General features: G+C 41.7%; 1 protein-coding gene across 4 annotated transcripts in view; it reads left to right on the top strand.

Moving 5' to 3' along the window:
- CACNA2D3 (calcium voltage-gated channel auxiliary subunit alpha2delta 3) overlaps positions 1-19,612 on the top strand; it is a 1,023,339-nt gene that overhangs the window by 206,179 nt on the left and 797,548 nt on the right. For all 4 annotated transcript variants that reach the window (XM_020970614.2, XM_020970616.2, XM_020970615.2 and 1 more), the window contains exon 3: positions 2,451-2,567. In XM_020970614.2, the coding sequence (XP_020826273.1) occupies positions 2,451-2,567 (117 nt within the window). The remainder of the gene's footprint in view (positions 1-2,450; positions 2,568-19,612) is intronic.

Below are 19,612 nucleotides of genomic sequence, written 5' to 3' on the forward strand. Positions count from 1 at the left end.
CCATTTCTTTTGCAGCTAAAGGCTGATTTTGAAACTCATTTGATTCATGCTTATCTCAATCCTGCGGACCATTTTGGGTTCCTGGACTGGTAAAGACAGAGACTCATTCCACCAACACCAGGGATATTAAATTGATCTCATTACTGTCTTCATTATTGACTCTCTTCTCAACAAAAGAAAACAAACCATTTTTCGTGCTGTTGCAATTCAGTCTTGGACACTTAGGCACTGCCTTCATCCATTAGCCATCCTACCCTCAGCCAAGGACCCTGGGGATCTGAGGCTCCAAAGAGCTTCACTAACATTTGAACTTGGAGGAAATTCCCACTGGCCAGCAGCCTCAGCTTCTGTTTCTGGTCCAGAGACACCAGAGGACAGCACTAATTCAGCCGTGATTGGGGAACACTTTTCACACAGAGGTGATCAGTTCAGTAGAGCTCAAGAAGGGCAGACAATGGCCTCATGCCAACAAGCTGGGCGATTCCTTATCTTCGCTGTCTTCACAAACCCAGCATCTGAACTTCTTTTCACATAACTTTGGAGTGTCATTCGTAGATCATTTGTGGAACTGAGAAGTCATTCCCCCAGGGAAATGCATAATCCTGGTGAAATATTTTATCAATATAAAATGTCATTCCATTTTTCTATTAAAATAGAGTCAATGAATCTAAGTCCTAAAAGGTATGATGAAGTTCTGATTTGTTTGGGTTTGTTGCTATGTTTTTATGTAGAAGCCCTTTGATGAAGGTGTAGGTAGAAATTAAGAATTTTCCAGTGAAGAAGAGATAACATTAATTAAAATGCTGCAGTGCTCTAATGGATCTGCATTCTCATCCAGCTCTTCAGCCTGTCCAATTTCGTCCCAATCACCTGTAAACTCCTCGAAGGCAGGGGCTAGTTTTTAGTCCTGTAAACTTTGTTTGCTTTATAGTGCCTGCAACAAAGTAGGTATCTCATAAATGAAATTGAATTAGATTGAAATTGATTTGTTATAGGGATTAGAATGGAAAAATGGCCCAACCAGATCCTGAAGGACACATCTATGCATGCTAAAGAGAGATATGGCAAAGCCTACCAGAGAGATTGGGCGTAAGAGGCAGCATGGGATAATTGACAGTGGGCCAGTCTTGAAGTCAGTCAAATCTCATATTGGCTGTGTGATTTTGAGTAAACTGTTTCACTTCTAGGTGCCCCCAGCAATACTGTAAGACAATCAATTTTGTCCCTTTTCCTATTCTTTTTTATTCCCAAAGACCTAGCATAGTGCCAAGGCATAGTCAGCTCTTAATAAATGACTATTGATTTGGACTTACAGAGAACTGCCACTGTGCATTGATAGAGGGAGCTTTCACACAGGGAAATCCCCCCCCCCCCAAGAGGTCCTTCATTGCACCCTCTCACTGTTAGGAAAGGATTAGAAGATAGCTTTTCCTCATTACTTACTGGCATTGGCAAGTTTTGCATAATATTCATTAATTGTCTTGGTCTTGAAACTGTTGAAGAAAAGTTTGTAAGTGTCACCTTTCATGGGCAAATTCCAATGCTGCCATTTGAAACTTCCCAACTCTTTCTTCGTTTTGGTTTCTCCCCTCATCTTAGGGCAGTGCTCCTAGAGTGGTTTGGGTGCCAGGCCAACAAATGAGGTCTCTTGTCAAACAACTCAGAATGTTCACCTTGGAAGAGAAGAATGTTAATTCCTGGCCCAAAGAAGGCAGGGCAGACACTGGCTGAATGTCTTTAGGGTCTTTTCCTGCTATGCACTAAAAACATAAATGGGGGCCCATGCCAGTGAATTGCGCCCAGAGAGTAACAGAACAGTTTTCATATCCCTACTTAACCTGTTTGTAATACGAATATTTCTGACTATTAAAAATAAAAGGGAGGGTCACTGTGGCATACTAGATAGAGTATGGGCCTCGGACAGCAAGACTGGGGCCAAGTTCTACCTTGACACACACTGGCTAGGTAAGGGATGTAACCCATTAGTGTTCTAGGCAATTCTGTAAGACTCCATGTTACAGATGAATTGCTGATCTAGCATCATCATAGCATCCTGCATTTAGAGCTGGAAGAAACCCCAGAGGCTACTTACTCTACCTCTTTCACTTTACAGATTAGGAAACTGAGGCTCAGAGAGATTGTCGTTTTCCCAAGATCACTAAGTGACCTCCTCTTCAGTGTCAGAGGAACATTTCTGAACCAGGCCTGCTGTGTCTGGGCTCACTGATCTTTTTACAGTATCAGGTTTTTATTGGTGGAGAAAGTTTCCACACCTTGAGTTCCCCTTCACTAATGAAATCACAGGTTGAATCCAATGAAAAAAAGAATAATGTTGTTTTAAAGTGAGTTTCATAAAAGTAGATCGATTGCTTGTTAGGTTAAAACATTTTAAAGTGACACCAGGCAGGTTCTTGTCCCCTGACTTTTAGCATCTTTTACCTTCCTTGCAGAAATACAAAGAGTATGAGAAGGATGTTTCAATAGAAGAAATTGATGGCCTCCAGCTGGTGAAAAAGCTGGCAAAGAATATGGAAGAGATGTTCCATAAGAAGTCCGAAGCCGTCAGGGTGAGTGTCTGGGCCTCGGCCTTCTCTTTGGGGTTTTTATGTGGCTTCCTCCTTTCTCACTGCTCAGGTAAGAGCCATGAACAGAGATGTGCTGCTGGCAAACATTTAATAACCAGTTCTTCAGGACAAAAAAATACGCATGACACATTTTTAAGTTCAACCTGCATTATCAACTTTTTGTCCATCATTCTCTTTAGTCTAGAGGTGGTCAACAATCAATCTTAACAATCAGTTTCCTAGCCTGTTCAGACTGATTCTACACATCCATAAAAAGGAAAATATTAGACTTCCACAAATATTTGGAACACTCAAGTTTCAATGGGGAGCTGGTATGAGCAACCCAGGAAGTAACCAAATGTGGTTTTATCATCTGGAAAATGGGTACTTTGCTGCCTGGAGCACTAGAAAGTGAGCTGGACTTGGAAAAAGACATACTTGGGTTGACATTCCCGGCCTTGACCCATTCTAGTTGTGTTGTCTGTCTAGGCCCTTTCCTTTTCTGAGCTTCAGTTTTCTCATCTGTAAATTAGGGATAACAATGCTTTAGCTGCCTCAGCATTATTAGAAGGAAAGCATGTTGAGAATCTTAAAATATGAAAGAAATGGGTGGTTTTTGTTATTTGCTCATTTTGGGTGCTCACATAGAGGCCTGAGCTCAAGGGCCGGGCCGCAAAACTGAATCATGATAGAAGATGTCTGGAGTGCCAGTAGCTTGAACCCAACCTAAGCAAGAAGCAGAATAACAGAAATGGAAAATATGTTAGGTTTACTAAAGTCACAGAGCAGAGCTGGAAGGAAGGTCAAAGATCGGGACAGATGAGGAAACTAAGGCAGAGAACAGTGAAATGATTTGCCTAGGGTTATGCAAGGAAGAAGAGGAAGAGAAGGAATTAGAACCCAGGTCCTCCAATAAGCACATGGTAAGTGTTTAATAAATGCTCATTGACTGTGGACTGACTTTAGCTCTGTTGCTAATGTTCTTTCTACTGTAACAATTCATAGTCACAGGGAACAAAAGTAAAAAAAAAAAAGTCCTAGTTTAGGAGTCATAGGATCTGGGTTCTAATTTTGTTGCTGTTACTTATTTCTCTTGTGAGTTTGATTATGACTCAACCTTCCTTCCTGGACTTCATTTTCCTCATCTGTAAACTGAGGGCTTGCATTCCATGGCCTTGGGCATCCTCTCCAGCTCTAAATCCATGACCACAAGATGTGTCATGAACACAGCATTGAAAAGAATGTATTTGGCCACAGAAAAAGGACATAAAACAAGCTGGAATTCATTCCTAGACAAAGCTTGGTTGGAGGCTCCTCCTACCATCTAGGCCATTGCTATATTTTCTAGTAGGGCCTTGGTGAGTGAAGTTTAGAGTTGTACAGAAACGGGAGATGGATGATCCCAAGAACCATTATTTCCCTTTCCAATGACAAAAGGCAAGTTTTGTTGCTGTTCCTGTGTTTTGTGGAGAACTTTCCACTGCAGCCAGCGGTCACACTTGAAGTAGCTCAGGCCAGAAGCTTAACAAATAGGAGGCCATGAAGACTCTCTTTTGGAGTGGAGAATTCCAAGGGAGTGATAGACCCTGACTAAAACAAAGAAAAGGAGTGGGGCAGGGGGCATGTGGGCAATTTCTGGGTGGTTGTGGGGATAAAAACCTGCAGCCCACTCCTTCCTCCTTCTTGTCCTATAAGGAAATCCCCAGTGACTGCCAACCTGTCCTCTCTCCAAGGCTCTCTCCTCTTCTTTTTCTTGGTGAACCAGCCTCTCATTGCTCACAAGCAATAGCCATCCTCATGGACCTCCAACAAGACCCTTCCTTCCTTCTTCCATTGATTGATAGGCTTAGATCTGGCAGGACCTCAGAGGTCATCTCATTCAACCCTTTCATTTTACAGGATGGAGGTCCAGTGATATGTAATGACTTGTTCGATTTGTATGGGGAAGAAGTGCAAAGTGAGGAATCAAATCTTGGGCCAATGACTTTATATCTTGCATGCCTTCTGCTGTACCACATTGCTGTAGTCCACGTTGTGGGCTTTGTATCCCAAGCTTTTTCTGCTGCCCACTTGAAACTAATAACTTCTGACATTTTTGCCTTACAATCAACTATTAGTTATTGTTATTTTTTTTATTTAGAAGAGGGGTCTTTTTTTGATGAAAACAGTAATGGATTTTTATTATACAAATCTTCGTAGCTGTGCCAACCTTTTGCAGATTGTATGGACATCTGCATTCTGGACATTGAAGAGATGGAGTCCCTAATTAAATAAATTAACTGAAAAGTTAAAGTCAGGGTTAGAATAAAGATTTGAAGATGGGGAAGGGAGAACAACTTGTGAACCTTAAGACAGACCTTTGTTGTTTTCAGGACCTTTCAATTCAATAGATGCCCTTTGGTTGGGGGCTAGAGTGAGCAAGGGGTGGGTTTAATAGATTTAGGATGCCAATTTCAGAAACCTCCTTTTTTTCTGAATAAATCTGTGAGCTGGGTCCAAAGAGTTTTGCCTGATGATAGATGCTACGTGGCTCTAGGAGAATAAAATAAAACTCATTTCTTGAATCCAAAATGGCCCTAGGATGGAGTCAGGCAGAGTTTCATGAAGCCCATTTTCTAAAATACTGCCTATTGAATTCTGAGAACAGATGTTGGTGTTGGGAAAGCTAATGTACCCAATCTCTGTGATACATTAGTAGATAGGTTTTGCTTTTCTTAAGCTCTTTAAGGGGGAAAAAAATCACCAAAGTGAGTCAGAGTTTTGTTTGGAAGCAGCTGTATGGTTGGAATTGTGCTTACTTCACACTGTGAGCTATACAGACCCATTGGAAACAGTTACCAGGCCTGTGGTCACTTAGAAAGCTATTAGGGGACATCTGAAAGGTCTGTTTAGATGCTTGTTTAACTTGGGGTGGAGGGAGAAAGAAAATCATCACATTTCCTCCTATAAAACTATGCTCCTTAAATGGGCACAAGTGCCAAAAGCTTTAAAAAACCCCTCTTGGCGTGGTGGTTCTGGGTACACCCAGAGACTATGAGGCTTAGTTCAAATTATGTTAGAGGCAGCAGGGCCCTTTCCCCCTGCCACCCACAGTGAAGGATACTCAGCTCAAATGTCAGCCTGGGTTGGGTGGTCATTTACTTGAGTTAGCTGTGTCCACCCTTCAAATACTTCCATCTGGCCTTATAGATTATAGAACGAGGGACTTCAGAAGTCATGCAGTCTACCCCCTTTGCTTTATAGGTAAGAGAAGTGAAGCCTAGTAAAAAAGCCACTCAGTGATCCACTAGCTAAGTCGTTGGCACCATCAGATGGTTCAGCATCAGAAATGGATAGGATTTTATCCATGCAGATGACATTAAGGAAGAGTCATTGACATCTACCTTGCTGCTGTGTGTTATGGGCCATGGGATCTCTCCATCAGATTTGCAGCTGAAACCTGTCTCCCTCATTAAAATGTGAATCCCTAGAGAGCGGGACTGTTTCTGTTTGTATCCCCAGAACTTGATACAAAGCTTTGTATATAGTAAGTACTTAATAAATGCATTATTCATTCAATTAGGATTTAGAACCTTTGATTCTAAAGCCAGTGTTCCTTTTAAAATATCCCTCTCAAAGACCCACATATTTATTTGTACGAGACGGGGTCCTTACTTGATGTACATTCACCCCAAGAGCCCTGAGAAAAATACCTGCTTCCATGATTGATGGCATGGTTAAGGAAAATTGGGTCCCTCTGGTTGGTTATTAACATTTCTACCTACGCATGTGAAATATTCCAAAGAATGAGCAACCCGCATGGGAACAATCCAGGGAGCTTCAGTAACAAAGAATTGTTCATCTGTGAAGTCTGTGATCAGGCAAAAAAAAAAAAGAGTCATTTTGTAAGATCCTTTCAAAAACCAACACCCAAATATCCCCACTCTTTCCTGCCTATTAATCAGGGTTAGGCTTTATTCTCTTTTGCTCAGGCTTGATTTCCTTGATTTTTTTTCCCCTTCATCCCTTTGCCCAGTGATTAGTTGATTCAGAGTGATTCTCTCATCCTCACCCATTATTTTGAATTACTCTTCAGCCTGTAATTATCCTATCACAGAAAGACCTCTTTCCCTGCTGTCAGATGTTGACAGTAAATGGGAAGCCTGAAGTGCCAGGGTCATTACATAACCTTTGTCATCTGGATGGTAATGGACGAGGGGCAACTTTATTTTTCAAGCTGACAAATTACAAATAGCCTGAGCTCTAATAATTTCCATTAACATAATGGTGTTGTCATGGGAGACATGCCTTAACTAATATTTCCTGCCTATTTTTAATGCTGTTGATGGCCCAGGTAATTGTTTGGTTCCTTTTTCTGAGGTTTGCCATATCATATTTTTAACTAATCTTAACTGGGACAGAGGCAATGAGGTTGCTGTTTGTTTCTGTTTATAAAGACAGTGCGATGAAAGGTTGCAGATGAGTTTTTAATTTTTTTTTTTACATTTTTATTTCAAGTTTTGAGTTCCAAATTCTCTCTATCCCTCCCCTCCCTTCCCTTCCCCTCCCTTAGATGGTAAGCAATCAGATATAGGTTATACATGTGCGATTATGTAGGCCATTTCCATATTAGTCATTTTATACAAGAAGACTCGAAAAAAAGAAAAAAGTGAAAGTGAAAAATAGCATGCTTCAGTCTGTATTAAAACAATACCAATTCATTCTCTGGAGGCAGACAGCATGCTTCATCATTAGTCCTTTGGGATTGTCTTGGATCATTGTATTGCTGAGAAGAGCTAAATCATTCAAAACTGAACAATATTGTTATTACTCTGTGCAGTGTTCCCCTGGTTCTGTTCACTTTGCATCAGTTCATGTAAGTCTTTCCAGATTTTTCTGAAATCATCCTGCTTGTTGTTTCTTATAGCATATTTAAACTGTTGGAGCCCTCAATTAATTTGACCAGGTGCTTTATCTAATTTTGAAATTCCTTCATATGAAAAGAAAATTGAATCAGTGTTAATTAGACTTTCAAGTGATGTCTTCCATATTTTGTTTGACCCAGAGGAAACGGTCTGCAACTGTTGTACCAAGAAATCAGCGAGTTGAGATCCAGGCGTAATTTAAGATGTGGATTTATTAGCGCTCGGCTGCCAGAGGTATTTACATCCAAATCAAGCAGCCCCCATCAGGGGCCGAGCTAGGGTTTATATAGAAAAGAGCATGGGAAAGAAATGCGAGGAACACTGATGAGGTAATCCAAAGATGCAGGTGTCTTTGGGGCTATGGATGGGAAAGTACAGGGAGTATACAGGACAGGGAGGGGGATGGATCTTTGGAGTCTGGCAAGAGGAAGAGTTCTTGGGCTGGTCAAGGACACCCCTCTCCCTCTGTCTTGATGAGAGAATGCTCTGCAACAAGGGAAAGCTTTGTCACAACACAGGAACTTACTGAGGAATTGGGAGGCTTCCAGAGACATGATCTGAGGGCTGGGGCCTGAGCAGCCCAGCTCTGTGTAGCTGTACCAGGGAGAGAGACAAGGGTTGTGCTGAGACCCATGCATGAATAACTGCTAGGCATAGTGTCCTTGGGCTGGGGAGTGGTCATCAGAGACAGTGCTTCTGAGACTAGGGAGAAATTGGGGCACAAGTACAAGCACAAGCACCCAAGCACCCCATTATTACGGGTCAGAGATCACACAAACCAGACCAGGTGTCCTGGTCTCTGGTATAAACATAATTATCTAACACAATTATATTGCAAGCTTTCTTATCCATTTGCGTTGGAGGTATGGGCTATGCTGAGCTATGCAAGAGTACATTTCACTATTGTTTAGATTTAGGAGGAAAGAGGTCTGGGGCAAGATTAAGCACCAACTTTTGCTTTCCATGGCTTAAAGGGCCCTACTACCTAAATGGCAAAATAATGTTCTGTATTACACAACAATTCAGAAGACATTCATTAAATGCCGGCTGTATACTAGACAAGGCGTTCCACTCTAGAGATCCAAAGACCAACAGTCCTGGCCCAGAAGGTGTTTCTCTTCTACTGAGGGGAACCAAACCTGCACAAGAGAACAATAGCAGACTACCAGCTTCTCAGGCTGTTCTCTGGACCCCAGACTTTTTCTAACTTGCCCCTCTCCCCTCTTCTGTAACCTCTCCCTATTCAGCTTTCTTCGAAGTGTTCTCTCTCCTCTTTAGAATATAAGCTCCTTGAGGGCAGGGATTATAGGGGTTTTTTGTTTTGTTTTGTTTGCTCGGGTTTGTATTCTCTGCACTCAGCACAGTGCCTCCCCCAGAGCGAGTGCTTCATAAATGCTTGCTGATTGAGTGACTGATAAGATTTGTGAGGAGGAGGAGGGAGAACTTTCCATTCCATTTCCACAAATATTGTTCTGTGCTTACTGGGTAGCAAACACTGTGCCAAGCTTTGGGCCACAAGGACAAATGAAATGGAGGTGATGGTCAAGGTGGTAATGTCGGTCTGTCTTTCCTGTCACAAGCTCTCCGGGTCCCTCTCTGCCCTCCCTCTCTCTGTCTCTTCCTTTCCCTCTGTCCCTCCCCCTCCTTTTCCCTCACATCTGTGCTAGCTTGCCTGGCCCATGTGGTCGTTGGCTGGCCCCATTTCCACTGGAATTGTCTTCCCAGGTGCAGCTGGGGGGGGGGCTGGGTTGGAAGCAGGAATGGTGGTCGGGGGGGGTGCAGGGTGAGGAGGGGGTGCTGCCATTTCTAGGGCTCTTGTGCTCATCTCCCTGTTGGTGGCTGGTGGTGATAAAGGAAGCTGGCCTCTTCCCTTAATGTTGGGTACAGGGGCTGGGCTGGAAGCAGGTCTGCTGGTGTGGGAAACAGTTATTCCCAAGGCTTTTGGGCTCCGGGTTCCCAACTGTTTCCCTTTGGTGTAACTTGCTTGGCACATGCTGCTTCCTGGGTCTCCCTCAGGATGCCCTGCCTTTTCAGCTAGGCTGGCTCACAGAGACAAGGGTTTTGGAGAGGCAGAAATGAGGAGTGCTCTCGTCGCATGGAGATTGACTGTACAGTCCAGAGGTGCAGTATTGAGCTCAGGGACTAGCAGGTGGTTCAGTGCGGCTGGAACGTGAAATGAGGACGATATTACGAGGTGATGGAAGAAGCTTTAACTCTGCAGTCAGAGACCTCAGGTTCAAATCCAGGCTCTGGTATTTGCAGCCCATTCACTGTATCTTTCTGGGCCTCAGTTTCCTTATGTGTCAAATGAGGGCATTGGGCCAAATGGCCTCTGAATTCTCTTCTGGCTCCAAGTCTGTCCACACTCCTTAGACACAGAACTACAGAAAGAGAGAGGAGTCTCCCAAAAGACCTGAATCCTGCCACAGACATTTGCTATCTGTGAAACCCAGGGCAAGAATCTCTCTCCACCACAGCTTCTTCATCTGTCAACTGGGGAAATAATAGCACCTATATTCCAGGGGTGTTGTGAGGAGCAAAATAGTTAACATACATAGAGCATTTTGTAAAAATAGTATTATTAATAATGATAGCTTACATTTATAGAATGCCTATTGTATGCTAGGCACTATGCTAATACTATTTCACCCACAACACCCATAGAAGGTAGGTGCTATTGTTATCCCGATTTTACAGATGAGGAAACTGAGGCAAATAGAGGTTAAGTGACTTCCCCAATGTCATATAGCTAGTAAGTCTCTGAGGCCAGATTTGAACTCAAGTCTTCCTGACTGTAGGCCTAAAACTCTATCCATTTTGCAACCTAGCTGCTACAACAACAAAACTACATCTAATAAGTAAGTAGATTGACAATACAGAAGACAAAATCTGACCTGGATTGCGAGATTAAGACACATCTAATGAGGTTGGGTGGAAGAACATCCCCCCTCTGTTGTCCAGCTTGCCTCAGCCTTCAGCACAGGGCCCTGCTTGTAGTAGACACTTAATAAAGGCTTTTTCAATTGAATTGATTGGCTCAGAATGGATTGTCTCAAGGTCGTCAGAGCACCTTACCAATTTGGAATTGCCTTCCAGAACCCAGGAGTGATTAGGAAACATCAGCAGGCAATTTGCCTTTTCCCTCCTTGACAGGGCCATGGTCAGGGCAAGGTCATTGATTAGATGTTGACATCTATCATCCATCTCATTGTTTAAATCTCTTTCAAACTTAATTACTCTTTGGAGTGGAAGGGAGGGAGTCCATCTCAAGAATGTGCTGTCACTTCTGGAGATGGAGGTAATAGTTGTGGTAACAACTTGCATTTTTAAAGGACTTAAGGTTTGCAAAGCACTTTACCTGCATTGTCTCAAATCATCCTCACAACAACCCTTGGAAGTTTGGTGTCCTTCAGTCTCATCAAACTCTTCATGACCCTATGCACCATTGCATGTCAGGTCCTTCTAAGGCACTGTTATTACCCCATTTTACCAGTAAGGTAACTGAGGCAGTCCTACATTGAATGACTCGCCCCAGGGAAAGAGTCTGAGAGGATGATTCAAAGCCAGGTCTTGCCACCCAGCTTGCCTGTTTCTTCACAACTGAAAAGTTTCTGTGACTTTTTCCCTCCCGAAATAAGCTGAAAATATATTAAAAAGGATGTTCAAGAGAGAGTTATACTTAAGAGAATCACAAATTGTCCAAAGCAGAAGGGACCCCAGTAGCCATGTAACCAAAGTTTTCCTTGAAAAAGAGCCTTCTTGCAACCTTCTTGACCAAGGCAGATCCCCCCTTTGCTTGGTGCTCTCCAGAGAGGGGCAGCCCCCTTCAGAGAGGGATCCCAGTGGTAGCCCAAACCAGACACCCATTACTTTCATTGCTGATGCTTAGCCCACATTTGCTTCTTTCATTTTGAGCTGTGCCTTCAGGGCCAAGCAGGACAAGGCTAATTCTCCTTCCATGTGCCAGCCCTTCAAATACTTGCAGTCTGGTATGTCCTTTTCTTTTAGGGGTTCAGGTCCCATGACCCCATCACTCCCTGAGTCTTCTCTTCCTAAACATTCCCAATTCACTCACCCAATCCTTGTAGCACCTGGTTACCATTTTCCTCAGAGTCATTCTAATTGCCTTTGTCTGGGCAGCCTGCCAGTTAATCACAGAATCATGGAGGTAGAGCAAGAAGCCACTTTACAAAGGAGGAAATAAGGCACATAGAGTGATAGACATGTGACTTGCTCACAGTTTCCCATCAAAAGCCAGATTTGCATCCCTGAGACCAAATCCTGTGTCTGCCTCCAGGCCTCACCTTCTCTTCTTTGCCTGGAAACTTTTCATCTTAATGCCTGGAGAATAGTATTAGCAAACTTTGGATTTGACATTGAATGCATTTAGAAGTGATCTAAGGTTTCCAAAGGTAAATAAACTTAATCCCCTCCTATTTACTTTATAATTTGCATTGATGAAGTGATAAATTGGTCACTTTTGAAAGAAGATTCACTTAGAAAGAAAAATCCTCACTTCACCTGAAAGTCTAAAAGAGGCTGGGATTTTTATTTTTTCCTCCTCTAGCTACCTGCTGTTCATTGGGAAGCTGATTCCCCTCCCAGCAGTCCTGGGAAAAGGAATGGTGTTTGTACAGTAATTCAATTTCAGGGTTTTTACGCATGGGTTCACCAATTGGGCTTTATCAGGAGAAGCTAGGCCTCTTAAGCCTTTTATCATGAAATTCCACAGGCAAGAAGACATTTGTCCTAGGTGACAACTATTACTATTTGCATTTAATAAACATCTACCATCACAAAAAATGGATTTTTGCTTCAGTGCAGATGAGATTTACACCAATCCTTGAAAAAACTAGGAAATACTACTAACCAGATTCTCTATGTGTCTATTCCATATGACATTATGCAGAGAGACTCCAGCATACTGCTTGTGGAGATGCATGGAGATATATGCAAGAACATGGTTCTGGGATTAGGAATGTAGGATGGGGTTTTGAATGATGGAGTTGGAGTCAAAAAGAGCTGCCTCTGATAATGACTAGCTACTAGCTACATGGCTAGGAGCAAACCACTTGAGCCTTACTTTCCTTAGCTATAAAATGGGGATAATAACAGCTGCACTAGTCACCAACCTCACAAGGTTGTTGTAAGCCTCAAATGAGAAAATGAATAGAAAACCCAGGTGTGAAATGGACTCTTGTCACCAAGCAGCTTATATTCAAATAGGCAGAAATGCCTTGTGTGTATACAGGCGTGTCCAAAATTAGCACCTGGGGGAGAAGAAATGGCTTCATGGCAGAGTTGACTGCCAGTTGAGTTATCGGTTCTTGATTGGAACCTGCCATTTTGAAGCTCATAGGACCATCCAATTGGATCTGGAAGGAACTTTGGAGCTTATCCAATTCAACCTCCTCATTCTGTAGATAAAGGAAGTGAGGTCTAGAGTGAAGTGACTTGCCCAGGGTCACACAAGGCTCATAGGCAGTATTTGAACCTAGGACATCTGATTCTGAAGCCTGTGGTATTTCCACTGTGCTGTCCTAGGACTATTTGTGATTTTCCACCATGAGCTACTGTTCTCTGCACTGAGCCCACCTTTTGATTCTTAAGTGTGTGTTTGCATTGATTTATATTTCCTTGGAATTCCAAATGTTGTTTCATTGATACAGGTAAACTCAGCTTTCAAAGAATCCATATATGCACACAAGAACAGTAAAGACATCCCACTTTTCTCTAATGGTGCACCACATGGTCTCAGTGTCCTCGTTGGACAGCTTAAAATGCATAGATTTATACCTTTTTGTGCATCTATGTACTTACCTACCTACCTATTACAGGTAAGCTCCTAGAGATCAGAGATAATCTTGTTTATGTCTTTAACCAAATAGCAGCTAGTATGCAGTAAATCTGGCACACAGTAGGTGCTTAATTGTGCTTGTGTTGATGGATTGATTGTGTATAAATAGATGTAGCTACATCTTTCACACATAAGAAAATATGGCCCTGAAACCACAAACCAGAAGCAATTTACAAAGCAGGAGGTCAGTCTGGTCACCCAGAGATTATATGAAATCTGCAAACCTTTGGTGAAAATGTTTTGGATCATGGTGCAGTGTTAAAAACAGATGTAGCAGCTTTGCGGTGTTCACAGATTTGACCCCACATTACACTGAAGTTCCCTTCAAAATATTTAGGCCCTCAGAGGACAATCCCAAAATTATAATGTCCTTGCCATGTTTGGAATGGCTTCTCTGACTCTGCAAGCTCCATTTTCAGAGAGAAAAATGAGACAACTGCTTAGCATTTCAGATGTGCCCCCTCCCTCACAGTTTGCCTCTCTGTCTCATCTCTCTTTCTCTTTCTCTGTTTTTTTCTTTTCTATAAATCCTTTATCATCAAAAGTAAGTTTGGTCCTGCTAAACCTCTATCCTAACAAATCAGCTACATCTGATAATGCTTTTCTACAAAAGGTATATGCCATGGAATGGTGAAGGTCACTGGATCAAGTGGGAACCAGCTTTATGTTCCTTAATTCTTTACATTAAGAATTTTACTCAAGATCTTGCATGGCAGAGTTAGGTTCCAAAACCAGGTCTAGTGACTCCAAATCCTGTGCTTTCTTCACCACAGCACCACACTGTCTCATCCTAGCATTTCATGGTTTTTTTTTTCCCCACAGACCTTTGAATTCACTTGTGAAAGAATTACCATTGAAGAGTTCATAATATCAATACAGATGAGCACCTTTTCTGTAATTTATAGATTTAGAAAGTTGTTTGGGGTACCAAGAGTTTGTTTAAATTATGTGTCCTGGGGTATGTAGCTGGCATGTGTCAGAGGTTAGACTTTAATTCAGGTATTTTTGACTCAGGATCCTATCCATTATCCAGCTCTCTATGAAGCTTAGCTGATCTCAAAATAAATACTAATGTAACACCCCAAATTGCATAGCCACTAGCAAGTAGAGTCCCTGGAGGAATGGCAGCTACTTCAGGTTCTATACAGTTGCTCCATGGTGAGTTATTCTACTAACAGTGTTGCTCAGGGACCCCCATTGGTGTGTTTTCTAATAACAATCAGCCATTAGATTCAGTTTGCTATTAGAAAAGGCATTTACTCAAAAGGCATGGAGAAGTAATACTTGCTAAGCAATATCCTCAAAACCTTTGGTTCACTTTATCACAAATACACACAGGGTCCATTTGATTCACTTTATCACAAATGCATACAGATTCCATTTTGGGGAGTACAATGCAATTGTTGTGGTGCACATGTATAGGGAACATTGGCCAAGACAACTCAGAGCTCTAGAACTGTACTTTTCTCTCTCTTGAGATACCTTTTGAAGGTTAAAGTATGGTATGGGGTCTAGTGTAATAAATTAATAACTGTGGTGTTTACCTGGCCTGGGTCCTAGAAAGGCCCTGCATCTTAGATTGAGAAGTGGATCTACCACTGGGGTGGCTACTTATCTGGCTTGGCTACTGTAGAGCTTAGACATGCAAATCTTTCAGCCATTTCATAGGTTCCTCACTAGTCATGGTCATATGGAAAGTGACTAGATGGGTCACTTGGTCATTTCATTGGCAGCTGCATGGCTGGACCAGGCAGGGCATTCATCTATTGAGCTAGAGCTTCACAGGGTGCAGTGGCTCTGATAAAAGGATGTATCCATGGGACTCCATACTCTTGCTCATCGATGAGCAGCTGAAATCTCAGTCACTGCCAGCTTCTGGCTTGGCTGAATATGACTGTGCTTTTTCTTGCAAGGGGTATTCCAGTACTTTTATTTTTCATTTGGAGCTTTACCATGCTGTTTCATAAATGGTAGAGATATTAGTCTGGAGATGGCAAAGCTCTGTCCTCCTTCACTCCCTCAGGGTCTCGGCCTTGAGTTTTGTTACCTCTTTGAGAAAAGATGAGAGCAGCCTAGCATCTCCTGTTTGGCAACTCTTCCTAGTTAAGAGGTGGGAATCCCTCAGTAAGGGACCCCATCCTTACTTATGGTGAGCATCCAATTACACTTTCCAGATTCCTTTCAGAATCTTCTATGTGGTTAGGAACAAAGGTTTTGAGGCAGTCAATGTTCTGGGGAAAGTTCATTATCTTTGATGGCCTTGTCATATCAAATTTAATTAGTCTAATCCTCAGACCCCTGCTAAGACATTGAATGCTTCTTTGACACATGAAGGTCAAATCAAGTCAGAAAATATTTATTAAACACATCCCATGGGTCAGGCAATGTGCTAAGTGCTGGAGATACAAAGAAAGACAAAAACCGTCTCTGCTGTCAAGGTTTTCATAATGACCTTTTCATTGACTAACCTTGAATTTTACTGAAGTTTACAAGGCTAAAGCCTTACATTGAATTCAAGCCAACTCTGGTAATGGGCTTTTCCCATATTATGTTGCTTAGCTCTGTGCAGTTATCTTAGTCCTTTGCACTGTCTTGATTTTTTTTTTAAATACTGAAAGTAGAATGGAATGACTGATCAAAGCCTCTCTGCAAACTTTTACATGTATCAACTTGTTTCTTTGCTAGTGGCATGGGAAAGAGCAACTCAAAGACATATGAGACTAGTATTCCAAAAGTAAAATAGGAGGATTGTCAGTCATTCCCAGAAACCTTTCATTTTAGATACAGTTTAAGGTTGATTTATAGTATATAGTTGACTTATAAAATTTGTACTTTCCATATAGATAGAAAGGAATTCTAAAATAATGTTATGGATACTATATTTACATAATTATAGATTAGAGGTGTTGTTTTATAACACAACAAAATAACTATTGTACTATTTTCCTTCAGGATACTAAGATTTTGGGGAGGGGGGTGATGTACTGATAGATGAGAAACCTAAATCAAGAGGACAAGTAGGGTTTGGTAATTGTAAAGTGGAGGTTGGTTATATATTATTGTGAGAAATCATAAGGCAGCTCTAAGTTATTCAGGGTATGCTTGTATATGCAAAAGACAAATTATAATATAGGGCAATATAAGAAAAACACCAAATAAAGATTATAGATGAGAAATGCCATAGGAATTCAGAAGGTAGTAGAGATTACCTTGGGTTGGTCATAAGGGAAGGGGCTATTTAAGGTATTTAAGAAATTGGATTATTATTTTTCCCTGCCCTGATGTTCATGCATGTTGTGACACCCTATGCAACCACCACCACGAATGACATATCCCACGCTTGCATTACATTCCCTCCTCACTGTTTCCTTCGTGAATCTCTGGCTTCATTCAAAGCATAATCCTGTTGCTTCCTCCATCATGAGGCCTTTCCTGATGTCACATATTTTTCCTCTTTTCTCCTGAAAATTACTTTGTATTTATTTCCACATGAGCATGTTATGACCTCTCAGGAGAATGCTGAGCTCCTTGAGGGCAGAGTGTGTTTCATTATTGTCTTTGTATTTTTAGTGCCAGGCACAGTGCCTGGCAGTGTAGCCACTGAATAAATGCTTATTAAATTGAACATTTTGTAGTTAATCTCTAATAATGGAATAATTAATAATATAATAATATAATAATTAATCCCTCTCTAACCCCAGACCCTGTCAATTTGCACTTGTTGTCCCCATGCCTCAAATTTCCCCCCAAATAAGATGTTTTTTTCCTCTCCTTTCTATCTTACTCATCTCAGCGATATATCTTGTAACATATATCCTAGAGGCAGCATGTTGCCTCTAGTTAGGATTTGGAGTGAGAAGCCATGGGTTCAAGTCCCGAATTGGTCTCTTATTATCTGTGCAACCTTGGCCAAGTCATTCCACTTCTCTCTGGGCCTCAGTACCCTCCTCTTTAAGAAGGGGGTAGGGGCTAATGGACTTAATGGCCTCTGAGTTCCCTTCCAACTCTAATTCTACATTCTGCGATTTTAGAAGCAGGCTTCATTTCTTAATACTTACAGGATATTGTTTTCTTTGCACAGCAAATGGGAAACAGCAGAATCCATTGCCTCTAATAGATTGTATCAATTAATGAATAACAATTCAACAGGGGGTGCCATGACAAAAAAGAAAGTGGTTCTCCCCTTCAAGAAGCTTGTACTCTAAAAGAAACAACGTGTACATAGGTAAGCGAATGCAAAACCAAAGTAAAAACACTTTTTTTCTTGGGAAGAGGAAACGCGAACAATTACGGTGATTGGGACCCGTTTCATTTAGGAGGTGGAACTGGAGTGCCTCCTTTAAGGGAGCCAGGGCACCAACAAGCAGTTGTAAGGAGCGTGTGTTTGTAGATGTGGTGGCAAGGCTGTGCATAGGTAAGGAAGTGAGGTGGCAGATGAATGTCATATACAGGAAAACGAATGCTGGAACATGTGATGAAAGGGAATTCTGGGATATTTATGCACTTCCCTCACTAGTGACAATGAGGACAAGGATGTAAAGCATTCAATTATACCTTAACATTGTACTGGATGGTCCACGTCATTGTTCTCAATCAGGACTTCTGTCATTTCTTCTCTTGTCCAAATGACTGATTTCTCCCATTTTCCACACCTCAAGTGAAACTGCTTTATGTTGTGTACAGTAAAAAAATTAAAAAAAGAAGAAAAAGGAGAAGAAGAAGAAGAAGAAAGATTAGTTTTTTAGCCAAGCAAAATGTCAGTTTTGATCTTGTTTCCTATTTTCATTGTGTATTTTAGCCTCCACTCTTTTTATTCCATTTCAAATGATTTCCTGTCACTTTCATTGAGGCTCCAGTACACCAAGCAGTCTAAAGAAGAAAGACTAATGGCCATGGAGGCTGCCATATAAAATTACTAAGCAGTTTCCTGCCCTTAACCCAAACAGTAATTATATCCCATCAGTGTGCTCCAGTCCGTGTGCTGACACCGCCAGGGTATGGCGGGGCTCTCCAGCTTTACCCTCTATAATTAGAGTGGCCAGCTATTTGCATGCAAGGAAAATGAGTCCATGGCACCTCCCCTGAGCTGAATGGCAGGGGAAAAGCTAGAATGGGCATGTTCCCTGAAGGTATATAGCTCAGAATTCTGATTTGTAAGATTTTAAACAGGCTGTGCTGTTGTTTAAACACCTGACGAGGTGGAAAAAATAATGCCACTTAATTTATCCTACTGCTAGAGGGAAAGAAATCTTAAAAGTTTGTGGGTGGAAGGAAATTATGGTGGATCAACCAAGTGTCACCATAAATAGCTGCAAATGGCAGAATAAAGCCATAACAATCATATAAAAAAGCCCCAACTATCCTTGTACGAATTGCTGGCAACAAATAAAAGGTTTTCACCAATATTATATGCATATTTAGTATTTTTAAGTAGGAATGGGAATTTTAGGTTTGTTAGTTGGTTTGTCTGCCTCCCTCCCTCCCTCCCTCCCTCCCTCCCTCCTTTCCTTCCTTCCTTCCTTCCTTCCTTCCTTCCTTCCTTCCTTCCTTCCTTCCTTCCTTCCTTCCTTCCTTCCTTCCTTCGTTTCTTCCTTCGTTCCTTCGTTCCTTCCTTCCTTCCTCCCTCCCTCCCTTCCTTCCTTCCTTCCTTCCTTCCTTCCTTCCTTCCTTCCTTCCTTCCTTCCTTCCTTCCTTCGTTTCTTCCTTCCTTCCTTCCTTCCTTCCTTCCTTCCTTCCTTCCTTCCTTCCTTCCTTCCTTCCTTCCTTTCTTTCCTTCTTTCTTTCTGTTAGCCACTTTGATCAATTTCCCATATGGATGCAACAAACAGATGGTCCCTAAATGGAATGAGGTTATTTTATGTTTCCTAAATTAGGTTATATGGGGAAAATGAAAAGGTAGTGTGTAATTCATAGGCATTCCATCTCCATTGCATTCAGCAGAGGGATGCACAGCCCTTGAGAGCAATCACTGTCTTTGTTAAAAATTAGCCAGTATGTCAGTGATTGCAGTTCTAGGGAGGGCTGCCTATTGAAACAGGTGATGTATCATGCTGTCTAATAGCAGGGACAAGGATTTTTTTTAAATGTTCCTTTTAATTAAATGTTTTTGTAAGGTTTGAAGAATAAGCTTGTCCACGGAATCAGGTAGATAATGATGGTGATAATTATGATGATAATATTGCTACCATCCACAGATTTGGAGAACATCTTCATAAAAATCAATATGATATTAATGAAACACAAGGCCAATTGTCCTAAGAGACCATGAAAAGGTTGATACTTTCTTA

The sequence above is a fragment of the Phascolarctos cinereus genome, unplaced genomic scaffold (assembly GCF_003287225.1).
Source record: "Phascolarctos cinereus isolate Bilbo 61053 unplaced genomic scaffold, phaCin_HiC Scaffold_4;HRSCAF=312, whole genome shotgun sequence".
Lineage (NCBI taxonomy): Eukaryota > Metazoa > Chordata > Mammalia > Diprotodontia > Phascolarctidae > Phascolarctos > Phascolarctos cinereus.